The 13,780-nt window shown below is 40.4% G+C and overlaps 1 protein-coding gene across 6 annotated transcripts in view; it reads left to right on the top strand.

Moving 5' to 3' along the window:
* Positions 1-13,780, top strand: part of ARHGEF9 (Cdc42 guanine nucleotide exchange factor 9) — a 153,017-nt gene that overhangs the window by 115,344 nt on the left and 23,893 nt on the right. For all 6 annotated transcript variants that reach the window (XM_039850520.1, XM_039850536.1, XM_039850512.1 and 3 more), the window contains 2 exons: positions 4,139-4,270; positions 12,326-12,569. In XM_039850520.1, coding sequence (XP_039706454.1) covers positions 4,139-4,270; positions 12,326-12,569 — 376 coding nt within the window. The remainder of the gene's footprint in view (positions 1-4,138; positions 4,271-12,325; positions 12,570-13,780) is intronic.

Genomic DNA, 13,780 nt, shown 5'->3' with positions numbered 1-13,780 from the left:
GAGAATATCCAAATCATATAAAGCTAAAGGTACATGAGTGCTGGGGGCAGGGTTCGCCCCCAGAAAGCAATAGAACATGCCTCTACTCCATGACTTACTGGTTCTTGGCATAGGTGACCCAACCTCGTTGGTTCCCTGGTATAGGCTCTTTGTATGTTCCACCTGCCCAAGCAATTGAGCAGACAGAGAGAGGTCCTGTCAAGCTTGCCGAAGGCTGCTGTGGACAAGCCTTGCAAATCAAGAAAATGAAGCAGTACTTTGCTGTCTCTGCCACTCCTTTGCATCCTCCACATGTTTGAACAAACAGGGTGGCTGTCAAAAGCATCCACATAATAATTTCAGTTTAATTTATCCAGTCAAAAAGAGGAGTCATAGGGGAAACCTACAAAGCTGAATCTCCCTCATAGAGGAATTGGGAAAGAGAGTGGAGATTTGGTGGCACATAGACTATTGGTGCCTGCTCAATAAATAAGAGCACCTGGCTAGAGAGCAGGAGGTCTTGTATTATATCCAGACTTTACCCTCCCTCAACTTATTCCATGAACATTCTGGATCATTTTTCCCAACTCCAGTTACCAACCCTGCTTCCTACCAGCCTATAGGGACTAGAGTTCATGAAGTACCTCTACCCTCTGCTCTGTCCCACCCCCCAGGACTCCTGAAAAATAAATGGATGAGTAAAAGTGTCACCCATACCTCTAAGTAATAATACCTTAGAGCAGTTTAAGGGAAGAGCAGGGAGAAGAGCCTGTTCCTCAGGACAGCAGTTTCTGTTGAATTTCCATTTCTAATTTCTCTGATACTGATGTTTGGTTGAGCTTTCACTTTGTCACCTTTTACACTCATTAGATACACTTGATATCTTTCTTTTTTTTTTTCTAGATTTTTACCAGGATTTTACCAAATGTTCTTCTTTAGGAACTTAATTGTGTGTGATTGTGATTTCCTCCTAATGGCACCCCTCCCCTCAACCTGGTTGTATAATACCTAAGGGCCTGGTCCACTTTACCATTGGATGATTTAATTCAAAGAAGTTGGAAGATACACAAAAACCCAACATGATGGAGGCAGCAAAAGCATCTTTTTAAAGGTGGCTTAATGAAGTATGCTCAAGGGACTAGGAGATCAAATGTGGAGCTGGATGGATTTATTATTTTTTTTGCCCTCCTGTCAGTAAGCAGCATTGAAAATAAACTGTATGAAAAAGATGGCATTTCCATTGTTCTTTTTTTTTTTTTCTCTGATTCTGCTCAGGCCACAACCACACATCAGATAACCAGCCTGTAATCAGAACGAGGTGTTGGATATAGGGATTTTGAGATGAATGGAATGTGGTCTTGCCTACCTAGTGGTGGCAAATATGTTCCAGACAGAGGGAACAGTGTGAGCAAAAATGCTGAAAGAAAAGAAGAGAACAGAAGGCTAATGTGGAGAGGTTAGTGGGAAGGGATTGCACTTTTTGAGACAAGGCAAAGAAACATGTGGTGCAAGTGGAACAGAGGAGGCAAAGGATGAGAGCTCTGAACTCTGAGAAGACTTTTTCCTTCACATAAACTGGTTTCATTCTCTCAATCAGCCATACGAGGCGAGCCAAACAGGAACCATTGTATTATCCCCATTGTCCATATAAAGAATCAGATTGAAAGTGGTTCAGCTATTTCCCACTGGTGCAGAGTAAGTTGGTAGCAGCAATGGGTCCAGAACCCAAGTCTTCTGAGATCCTCCCTTCAGAAATTTTCCAAGTCAGCTGGTTGCTGTATTAAGGGATCATCATTCTACTGTGGTTTGGTGGTTTAGAGCATGGACTTGGGAGAGAGTCTGGCCTGGATTCAGCCACTTTGAGACAATTACTTCCAATTTCTCTGACCTTGGTTTTGGTAGTAATAACAGTACATTCCCTATTGTGTTATTGCGAGTATGAATAGGAACATGTAGCACAGGATATAGGGTACAAAGTAATAGTCAAGATGCTAACTATCACTTAGGTAGAGCTTACAGTGTGATGTACATTTTTCTAAGCACTTTATATGTGTTAATTTATATAACCTTTACAATAGCCAAATGAGGTTGGTGCTACTTTTATCTTCAGTTTAAAGATGAGGAAACTGAGAAACAGAGGCTGTATGAGCTGCCCGACATCAATCATTAGCCAGCTTGGTGAGCATAGTATTTTTTCAAGTTTTTGTTTGTTCGTTTTGCTTGATGGAGTTACTTGTGGCAACAAGTACTTAAAATAGAATTGGGCTACTCTTGGCTGGTGCAATGGGTGTACCATATCACACTGAATAATCCTTCTGTCTGAACATTCTCAGTTTAGCGAGTGGTGCCTCTAAAACTAATCTTAGCCATATTTCTGTGGCATTTGTATCTCCCCTCTTTATAGTTTTATTTCACTTCATACTTATTCAGAATGAACGGTGGCACATCTTTCTGGCCTACCTCAGGGTGGGACACAGCAGACTGATACCACTCTCACTTTTACATTCCTCCCAAGAGGAATGCTGTACACAGCAACCTTATTTTAAGGGCTTCTTCTCCCAGCCCTGGGCCTCCAGAAGTTCTGTGCTAGTATGTGGGCCCCTCAAGGAGGAATGTTTATCTAAAGTTCCAAGATATCCCTGAGGTGGAGTCTGGAGTTATAGTAGTATCTCTTAGCTTTCTTTCTGAGGTTGTATTATTAGAAAATATTTTTCCTGAGGTACCCTTTTCCTTCCCATCCCTTTGACTAGAGAAAAGAATATCATTTCTAGCTACCCGTCTCTTTGGTCCACAGCTTTGCCTAGGATGTTTACCTCTGATTATTTCTGGGGGGATGCAGGTGCCTCCATTTCTAACCTTGACTTTAAGATTTTGGGTGCAAAATTGAGATTTTAGCATCAGTGTATCAAAGCTAAAACATTATGTATCATCCTCATACATTTTATTTAACAACTGGAAAAACTGAGACCCAGAGAAAGAAGGGACTGATCCTCCAGTAATTTTTGGCCTAGAGACAGCATAATGTAGTAGCAAGACTCACATTCTCTGGAGCTGCAGATTTGGGGTTGGGTTGTGGATCTCTAGCTAACTAGCTGGGTGGCCTCAGGTGATTATTTGACCTCTCTGTACCTCGGACTCTAAGAGCAAGAATATATACCTCCCAGGGCAGTCGTGAAGCTCAGAAGAGATAGGATAGAAGTGTCTGACCAATATAGGTGCTTAGTAAGTATTAATTCTCCTGAGTCCTGGGCTACTGCTTTTTTGTTCCCATCTTCACATGGGCCCTAGAACACACACCCCTGTGTCCATGGCCTTGGTATGGTTTGCCTTGTGTTCCATGAGGTTTGAGCACATCTGTATTAGTCTCCTCCACTGACATGTAAGCTCTTTGAGAAAAGGTGCCAAGTCCAGCTTGGCATCTGACAGATACCCCCACATACTTCTGTCCTAGCAGAATTACCATAAAGAAGGGGCCACTGGAAACTCTTTAGAATTGAATGAGTTAGGAATCAGGTGTCTTGGTGCTTTTTTGTGTGTTCAACTCTACAAAACAAGGAGGAGAAGTGGTTTCAGGCTAAATAGATAACAATCCAAGGAAGCATGTAGTTGTGAAGCTTCCTATTTTATCAATAGCTTTTAATTAACTCAAAAGAGAAGAAAAAGCTATTTTAAAGGGGTGATGGAATTCTTTTTCCCTCTATTATCATTTCCTTCTCACCCTCTCCTGTCTACTTTTTCTCATCCAGGAAGTAGACAGACTTCTACCACCTTCTCAGGCTTATTCTTCAGGAACAGGAAATAGTTTAAAGACTAGCACTAGGATAAAATACTAAGGCAGAGAGAGAGAGTCATAGAGAAAAAGAAGAATGAGAGAATGAACCCCATGACAGCTGGTACCCCTAGGGCCAAAGGGTAACTGACTATAGCAATCCTTGATGGTAGGGCTCATTTGACCTCAGGGTAAACAAGGTAATGAGTCTTTCCAGCTCATGGAGCTTTTTAAGGATTCCCAGGAGTGCCTCCATTCATCCTTCCTTACCCATATGTCCTTTCCTTCCTCCTCCTGCCCCAGACTATGCCCAACCTTATGTGCCTCCAGGCAAGTGATGAGTCCATCCCTCCTGCCTGGATGCTTCTCACTGTCACATGTCCTTCCCAGGGCGAGGACATCCTAGACAGGAGCTCGGAGCTGATCTACACTGGGGAGATGGCCTGGATCTACCAGCCCTACGGCCGCAACCAACAGCGGGTTTTCTTCCTGTTTGACCACCAGATGGTCCTCTGCAAGAAGGTAATTCCACCCTCTTCTTCCCTGAGGGATATGAACACTTCGAGGGGCACCAGCCCCTCCTTCTTTCATCATCTACAGTTCCCATTGAAGTAGACTGAACCTGTTGGGTGAAAAACAGGAGATTGACAGAAATTCTATATCAGGACCACTGGTATGACATGAATATCATAGGCAGAGCTGGCTTATGGGCAGTAAAACTCTGAAGTTGATGCATTTTATCTTAGTATCTTTTTTTTAATATTTACCCTCATACCCTTTGTAGTGATCCTTCTCACTGTCTTCCACCCAGAACTGAAGCCTGCTGGTTTACACCAGTTAAAAATATTAAATATTTCTATCCCAATTGGTGAACAGTGGCTTCCCTGAGTACTCGCCTCCCATTTTCACTCTAATGGCTCTGGTCACCTGGCCCCTCACTGCCCTAAGAACCAACAAGGGGCCTCCTACCTTTCCCTGACAGGTAGGTACCTTTGTGATATAGAAATTTCCCCTGTGCCCTTACCCATTTTCTACAGAAGGTGTGTCACTTCCCTGCAAATCTCAACTATGCTCTTCTCCATCCTCCATTCTCTGTAATCCATTTGAGAAGAGATCTTGCTCTTTTTGACCCCTGACTGACTTAGTATTAGTGTTGATTGCTTGGTCTCTTATCCTTGGCAGGTAGGAGAGTGGCTTATGTTCCCAGACTGATCCCTCCTGAAAGGATACTGTTCCCTTCACCTCCTCCTCAAGATAGGGAATTCAGACCACTTTTGGCTACAGGGAGTGGAGTTGGGAAGAATTTGGGACCAGGGAAATTAAAAGAAGAGGGAAAAAACAAAGAATGCTTAGAGTGACGTTCCAAATTCACTGTCCTACCCTTGGCTCTTTCTCTATCATCCAGTCTCTTTGTTCTCTCCCTCATCCAGTACTAAATGCATATGAAGAGGAATGATGAGTCATGAAACACTTGATTAAACACTATCATTTATTTCCCAGCCTGGAACATGAATCTCACATTTGTTTTTAAGCCTCCTATTCTCTGTGTGTACCACATCTTGCATTAAATCTTTGTCCATTTACCTTTGACAGTGGATTGAGAAAACGAATTGAGCTTTGAGTGAAAATGTCTCATTGTTGGGATAAACTTTGTATGCCAGCTCTGGAACCAAGCTGGTTAGTTAATGGGTATAATAACTGCCTTGGTCGGGAGCTGGCCCTGAAAGAGAGAATTTTTATGATTCTGGAACTTGGCCAAACACCCAAGCTTCTTTTAGCTCTCCCTAACTCTTCTTAGGACTTCTCTCAAATCAGGAGACAAGGTTTTTGAGGGTTAATTTAGATAGCCAAGGTTATCTCAGCATATCAGTTGTGTCACCAATAGACATGTGTCCATTCATCCTACTGAGGTATGTTTACTCTCAGAGCATGTTAACCAGTCAGAGAGAGATACAGCAAAATAATTAGGAGACTGGATTTTAGGTCTCCTACCACTCAGACTCTGTTAATTTGGGCATCTGCAAGGCAAAGGCTAAGAATAAAGGGGGAAAAAAAACAAAAACAAGATGAACAGGAAGCTTGGTTTAGGATCAAAGGGGCAGCAGAAGACCAAAATGATGAGTCAACTCTAGAGCAGCTAGTAGGAGCCAATGATTAAAGAAAAATGAGTAGTCAAGGTATAGGAGAGATTGAAACACCTGTCTGATCTCTGTCTGAAATCATCTGGCCCAGTCACTAAGTTCTCATCTAGTTCTTAAGATTCTCTTAATTTCCAGTCACTTGTGCAAGACTGACCTTCCCCATTCTGTACATTGGAAGTTGAAATTGCCCAAGCTACTTAAAACAGCTTGAAAAAATTGTAGTTTGTTTCAGAGTGTGCATATACGTATGTATGTATGTATGTATGTATGGTATGTGTGTATGTATGTGTGTATATATGTGTGTATTTATACGTATATATGAAGATTCTTTTAAATGTCCATTATAGTAGGTGTGACGATACCAATGGCTTCTAATTTGTGATACCTTCTTTAACTTTTGCTCTCTCCTCTATTTCCTTGTCACTTTTCTTTTGAAAAATCTAGATAAGACTCTTTGTTCTCTTTCTTATTGTCCTCTATGATGGCTGTCGCTACTCCTCTGCATCACATTACCCTGTTATTTTACTCATGTATGTGTTTTGTTCTTTTTTTCTCAGATGATAATGCTGGAAATTATTTTGCTGCTTTGGGGAATTTTCTCCTTTTTTTTTTTCATGTTTTCCCTTCCACTTTTTACTGGGAAAGGGAGGAGAATCCCTTGCTCCTCTTCTCAGCCATTTATCCATTAATTCTCCTACAGCCCTGCAGTTGCCCCAAACAGCCTTTTCTCTTTATGTTCTATCTTCATTTATGCCAGTCTGGACATGCTCTATTATACCCTCTGTCATCACTCTTTAGTATTTATGTTGCTTTCATTGTATTCTGGGAGGATCAGAACTAAACAGAGTATAAAGATGCTAGAGAGAGGACTTCTTCTGTTCAAGGAATTTTCTGCATTTGGTTATTTCTTCTTGCAATAACTAGTGAGACTTGGAGGATGAGCCATTTGAGAACAACTAGAAAGGTAAAAATAGCAACAGAGATGGGGATACAGCAGAAAGAACATGAGGATTTGAAACCAGAACACCTAGGTCCTAGACTCTACTGTCTCACTAATTTGCCCTACTTTGGACAGTTCTTTAACTTTGTCTTTATTTTTCCTGAATGTCAAATCAGGCTAATGGTAGAATTTATCTCAGAAGGCTTTGAGAAGAACCATGTGAGTTAGTGGGAAACAGTGAAGTATAGTATTAAGAGCATGGATTCTAGGACTAGACAAGAGGGCACCAATTTCCTTTTCCCCATGAGCTGCCTTGCATGACCTTGGACAAATTCTCTCTGCCTATTATTATCCCCTCATTTACAAAATGAGAATCAAAATTGTGTCTCCATGGAAGGGAAGTTGCAAGGGTTAAATGAGACAATGCAGTTGCAGTGACTGGCACATAGTAAGTACTTAGTAAATGCTAGCCATCGATACTATTACTGTATATTCAGTGTTACTAAACATTTATTCAGCAAATTTCTATGTATAGAAGGTTAAACAAGCATAGATTTTTAAGCCAGATAGCCTGGACTCAAACCCAGCTCTGCTATTTCGTATCTTTTATTCCTGGACAAATTTTTTAACTACTCCGTATACAATTCCTCATAAAATGGGATTATAATAGTACCTACCTTGTAGAATTGTTGTGAGGATTATCTAAGTAAATAAATGCAAAGCATTTAGCCATTGAAGGATGACTCTATAAAGAACATGCGATACATTCACAATTGAATATTATCCAGCCTTAAAAAAAAAAAAGGAACTCTTGCCATTTGTGACAACATGCATGAAACTGGAGGGCAATGTGCTAAATAAAATAAGACCTGCAGAGAAAGATAAATATTGTATGATCTCTTTTATATGTGGAATCTAAAATAGTTTAACTTATAAAGCCAGAGAGTAAAATGGTGATTGCCAGGGGCTGGTGGGGGTGGAAGAAATAAGGAGATGTTGATCAAAGTATAAAAACTTTTAGTTATACAAGATAAATAAGTTCTGGAGAGCTAATGTACAGTATGATGACTATAGTTAATGATACTGTGTTGTATAATCGAAATTTGCTAAGAGTAGATCTTAAGTTTTCTCATCACAAGAAAACGTAACTGTGAAGTGATGGATATGTTAATTAGCTTGATTGTGATAATCATTTCACAATGCATATGTATATCAAATGTCACATTGTACACCTTAAATATATGCAATCTTTATTCATCAGTTATACCTCAATAAAGCTAGGGGGAAATGCAAAACATTTAGAGTAATGTCTGACACATAATTTATGCTGTTCAAGTGTTTACTGTTGCACTGTTATTATTTTGTTATTGTTAAGCGTATACTCTAAATGCTGGAATACAATAATGAGAAAGACAAATCCAGTCCTAGCCCCATGTGTCTTCCCCAGGATGTGGAGAAAAAACAGGGTGACCCTGAGGTAGTAACCAAGGCCCCCTCTAAAGAGGTAGGGAGCACCTTATTGACAAGCAAGTGAGGCAAAGTACAATACTGAACAGTTGGATTCCTGAGACTGCAGCATCTGTTATTTGGGCAAGATGTCCTGCACTATCTTACTAAACCCCCATGAAAATCCAATGAAGCCAAATTCAAACAGCTTCCAGGTGTTTCAATTATATTATATGAGACAGGGTGTAAGCTCCTTGCTGGAGCCATGGCTAGGACCAGGGTGCTTGTCTTCAGACCGACAGGGCCCTCCTGGAGAAGTACTAGAACTCAATATCCTCCATCTCAGATGAGTGGAAGGAAAAAAGAAGGAAGGCTGGCATACTAATAGAAACAACCTCATTTAGGAACTTTTGACAACCCAGATAGCACTTACGCACCATATCTTTATGAAAGCACCCAGTCCACCATAAACAAGTGGCATGTGGGTAGCCTAGTCTCAATAGGACAAGAGGTCACCAGGGCTCAGAGAGCTTTGTCTCCTTTCCAGGAGCAGAAGCTGAACAGAGAAACCTCTGAGACTTTGTCAGCTGTTCTTCCCTGGACAACCCCTGAGTGAGTCAAGACCAAGGAAGGCATTGTTCTGGAAACAGATTAAATGGGCAGACAAAACTAAAAGCTGTGAAACAGAACTAGTGCACCTCAGTGGTGTGGTGGCAGAGTGTCAGTTGTATAAGGGTGTACAGTCAGTGCTAGCCTTAAGAAAAAGGGAACCACAGTGATGAGCTGGAGGATACAGTCAGGGAAGGCTTCTTTGGGGAGGAAGAATGTGTGAATTTGACCTTAAAGGCTGGAAGTATTAGAATAGGAGGCATTGTTGGGGCTGGAAAGAGATATTAATGCAAGCCTAAGTATAGATCTGTGATTTTGGTGAATGGGTGGCACTACCTCCATTCCTGCCCTGAAAGAGTATGTGGAATTTCTAGGGATAATGGGGTATCTATGTAAAGTTTTAAATATTCGGAGTTACCTTTGCTTTCACTTATTTTCAGTCACAATATTTAACTTACTTGGATAGTTTAAATGAACTAAAGGAAACAGTGGGATTTTTAAATTTATCAAAAAGAGTTTTAAAGCACTACAAAACATTGTTCTAGGAGCAAGAAAACTCAGCATCGTATTTGTCAGACAAGGCTGGCCTCATGATCTGGTAACTGCATGTTTAGATTTGAGCTTTACAATCATTTCACAAGGTGAGGATGACTCCTATTTTCATATATGAGAAAACTGAGGCTCAGAAAGGTTAAATGGTATGCCCAAGACTACACAGCTAGTAGGTTAAGGAGCTAGGACTCAACTCAGGGCTTTGGAGTCTAACTCACTCTTTTCACTGTTCCATGTTGCTTTGTGGCCTAACTACCCTTTCTGATCAGATTTTATAAACAGTGGCTCATTCTTAATCATTTCTATCACATCCTTGCACTTGGCTTTATGACTGATGTGGTACCTGAAAACTCATATTTAGCCCTCCAGGGAGCCAAAAAGAGCAGGCAAAGAGAATTTTAATGACACACCTCTTGCCCTATTCCCCTGCCACAGAGGCAGAAATTTCTTTAGTTGCTTGTTATCCTTAAATACCTAAAGAAACAATAGGAGGTTCAGTTGATGTTTTTAATTTAGCTCCAAAATCATGTACATCCCTTCCATTTGGGGAAACTAGTAAAGGTTTCCAAGGATAATGGTTGTGACACACCAACTCAGAGAGAAAAGAAGTTGCAAGCTGAAGTTAGGAATAAAGAGAGATTGAGGCTGCCTATGTTCTAGCCTGGTGGGCACCCACCTATTAGCTGTGCGGTCCAGACCTGTATTCCTAGGCCTATGTGTATTTGTATTATGTATTGTAAGGCAGATTTCAAGCCTTTGCAAGATCAAACTAGATTACATCGATCCGTTCTCCTCAGTGTGTCCTGATTTTGTAGTTAGATTAGCCTGGCAGGACCTACTTTTTATGTATATGTCTCACAAACTATTCCAGAAGATGTGGAATTCAGAGCATGAGAGCTGCCCTGTTATTTTGACTAGAACTGAACCTGTCCACTTTGAGCCTGGTAAAAGGAACATTGGCTCTGAGATAGGCTTGGAGCAACATAGGCCCACTCTGTACAACTGACCACTTCCTCTCCTGTGAAGTTGATGCCAGGAGCGCCCAACAGATCAGACCTCATCTGTACTCATAGCCTATCTTTTGGCATGGTCTTTATGGGAGGAAAAAGAGCAACGTGATGGTTATTTTTTGCAAAGCAATTCAACAACATCTGTATTTTCCAGCCTGAAACTTTGAGATTGTCAGAACTATCTTAGGAATCCTTAAGGACAGCCTTCCCCAGCACTACCAAAAAGCCCAGTTTATCATGTAGTGTGAACAGTTAGGATTGGGAATGTGGGCGGCCAAAGCGAATCCTTTGCATGTAGCCTGCAGCTGAGAACTGAGGCATATCAGGCAATTCAGTAAAATGGGAATGGTTTAACTAAACCATATAATATTAATACAAATTAGTGAATATTTCTAACTCTGTCATATTGTCTAAAGGCCAAATACAAACAGAGAGGAGGGAGAATTGGCCAGAATGGGCCCCTACTACTAATAGAGGGTATCAGTCAGGACAGGGCTCACTGGGGCCCTCTTTGGCCAGACTCAGCTACTTTGTGTTCTCTCAGAAGCTTTAGGGCATTGCCAAGAGGAAGAGGGGCTGAAAGGCCACTGTGAGATACACTTACCAGACCTTACTTTCTACAGGCCCACTGGTCATTTCATTCATCCCTCTATTTTTCTTTTTTTAACTTAAGAAATAATTAACATTCAAAAAGATATAAAAATAATATCAGGAGCACTCATGGACTTACTATCCAATTTAATAAATAATTTTTACAAATAGTCTTCCTCCTCTCTCTGCTTCTTCCCTTCCTTCCCTTCTTCGCTTCTCCCCATTCTCTTCTCTGTACTCTTGAATTTGGCAGGTATCGTCGTATATTTTTTGCATAGCTTTTGTACATATATATGTATCCCTACACATTATGTGGCAATGTTTTGTATGATTTTAAACCTTATATAAGTGAAATAGATACAGATGAAATAAAACCATATAGAAAGTAAATCAGGGGAATGATGAGCATGGGATTTAAGATAGAGATTGCCTAGGCATCATAGCTTTTGGATTGTTTGGTGGGTTCACCAAAAACTAATACATTATTAGAAGTAAGCAAGTACATAAATAAATAGAGAAATAAGAGTATCATGCATGGACTAATGATGAGTGTTTCATGGACTGAGATTAATCCAATTCTGTGTACCTAAAAGCAAAACAACAGTGATAACAGGCAGGTAATATACTGTTTGTATCCATCTACTTTTATTTTTCTCTCACAATAAGATTTATGAGATTCATCCATTTTATTCTATTAAGCTCTTCATTCACTTTTACCCCCATTTCTCCTGCCAGAGTAGGTTTTCTCCAAAAATCCCCAGAGACTAACTATTTGAACCTCCCCAGGTAAATCCTTCCTGGCCAGCAGCGTGTGTCCTCCTAGCAACTCTTCCCATGCATCTTTCCTCTGATATGCAGATCTCACTGCCCTGCTTGAATTCCTGAGTACACTTCAGGCAATCAAGCCAGCTCATATCATACTTATGGAAGGCTTGCAAATATTTTGGAATAGGAAAAGCCTTTGCTAGCAGTCCTTGTGTGGCTAACTGCTTCCTTAACTGCTTCATACTTCCCACCAGCAGTCTTGCAACCACATACAAGGATTGATGCTTGGGTCTGAGACAGAGTCTTTGGATATAGGACAGAGGATTTCTAAAAGAGCTCCTAGTTAACCAATTGTAAATGCCATACTGCTAAGGTAACCTGCCCAAATTTAGACCAAACTAACCCCCACTGGTACTCCAAAACAGTGGCAGTGTTAGTATCCTGCTGTGCCCATGTGCCAATTCTTCTGGTATCTACTCTTCACATACTTTTAGCAAAAAATTTTATCTTCCTTCCCAACTAGGACCTTATTCGGAGAGACATCCTATACTACAAAGGCCGCATTGACATGGATAAATATGAAGTAGTTGACATTGAAGATGGCAGAGATGATGACTTCAATGTCAGCATGAAGAATGCCTTTAAGCTTCACAACAAGGAGACTGAGGAAGTACACCTATTCTTCGCCAAGAAGCTAGAGGAGAAGATACGCTGGCTCAGGGCTTTCAGAGAAGAGAGGAAAATGGTACAGGAAGATGAAAAAATTGGTAAGTGACATGGGATAAGAAAGAATAATGTGGCTATGAAGAATATAGAGCATTTGAATTAGTTTTTATTTTTCTAAAGGCAGAAGGAATATTTCTATTGCAAACTTACCTGATCTACTTTGTTGTTTCTCTGTTATCAGATGCTTTTTGGTAGATGCCAGTAGTTTCCATTAGTCAGGGTTAAGTGAGAGTTATAGGTTGGCCTCCCTTGCCAGCCTCATTATTAGAAAAGATAATTGCACTAAAAGCAAACTTCAGGTTTGATTCTCTCAAACATACATTTATTAGCAAACAATCAAAAAAGCAATCATACAACCTATTCTTTAATCTCAATGCAGCCCCAGCTCTACTCTTAGATACACAACAGCATCTTATGTGACAAGGTTAGTCAAGGGAAGATTTGGTAATATTATAGGGACAGGATTCTGCTAACTTTCTCATCAGAGTCTGATGACAGAATCCTCTGATGAGGGTCAAGGCATAGCACCTGTTTTCAATCTTAAGCTTCCTCCTGAAGAGTTATAGGACTCACTGGATTCTTACACCCAGTTTTTGTGAGGGCTAAGATTATTATAAGATATTTGTGGCCAGTGCACGCCTTGAATAACATCTATTTTACCAGTAAAAGTTCATTTTTAACTTGTGTTAGGCTAATTAGACCTCATGCATTAAAGCGATTGAACTGCTGGTAGTGGTGGCCTCTGGAGCAAATATTCCTGAGTGTTTAATATGTCAACAAATCACCTCTTGAGTGTGCATTCCTGATTAGGGCACTTAAGATGTTAACTAAACACTCCTAGAGTATAGATTAAAATTAATGTACATGTATATATTATGCTCTCTGTATGAAAGTATTTTAAAGTGTATTATAGAAAATATAACAGGGTATAACACCATAACCACTTGCATGATTTACAGTCACACTAAAGCATATTCTTTGACATGAATGAGGTTGTTCCTTTTTCCAGGGAGAATATAGGTGGTAAGGATATTTTTCATGCTGCTTCCCCAACTGTGAGATTTAGGAACCATTGGCTGTAACTCTGTGGTTTACAAAGTACTATCAAGTCTCTTGCCCATGGTCCTTTGGTTCTGGCATAAAAACACCAAACAGTTAGGCTTTTTAATTCCCTGAGCAAATACAGTTTCTGTTTTTTCCCCACTCCTAATGGGAGTAGAATTGACCTTAAGAAACCTGTATGCTCAAGTTG

Source organism: Pteropus medius, unplaced genomic scaffold (assembly GCF_902729225.1).
Source record: "Pteropus medius unplaced genomic scaffold, Ma_sr-lr_union100, whole genome shotgun sequence".
Classification (NCBI taxonomy): Eukaryota; Metazoa; Chordata; class Mammalia; order Chiroptera; family Pteropodidae; genus Pteropus; species Pteropus medius.
Note: the sequence above shows the minus strand (reverse complement) of the source record. Positions and strands in the feature narration are given on the sequence as shown.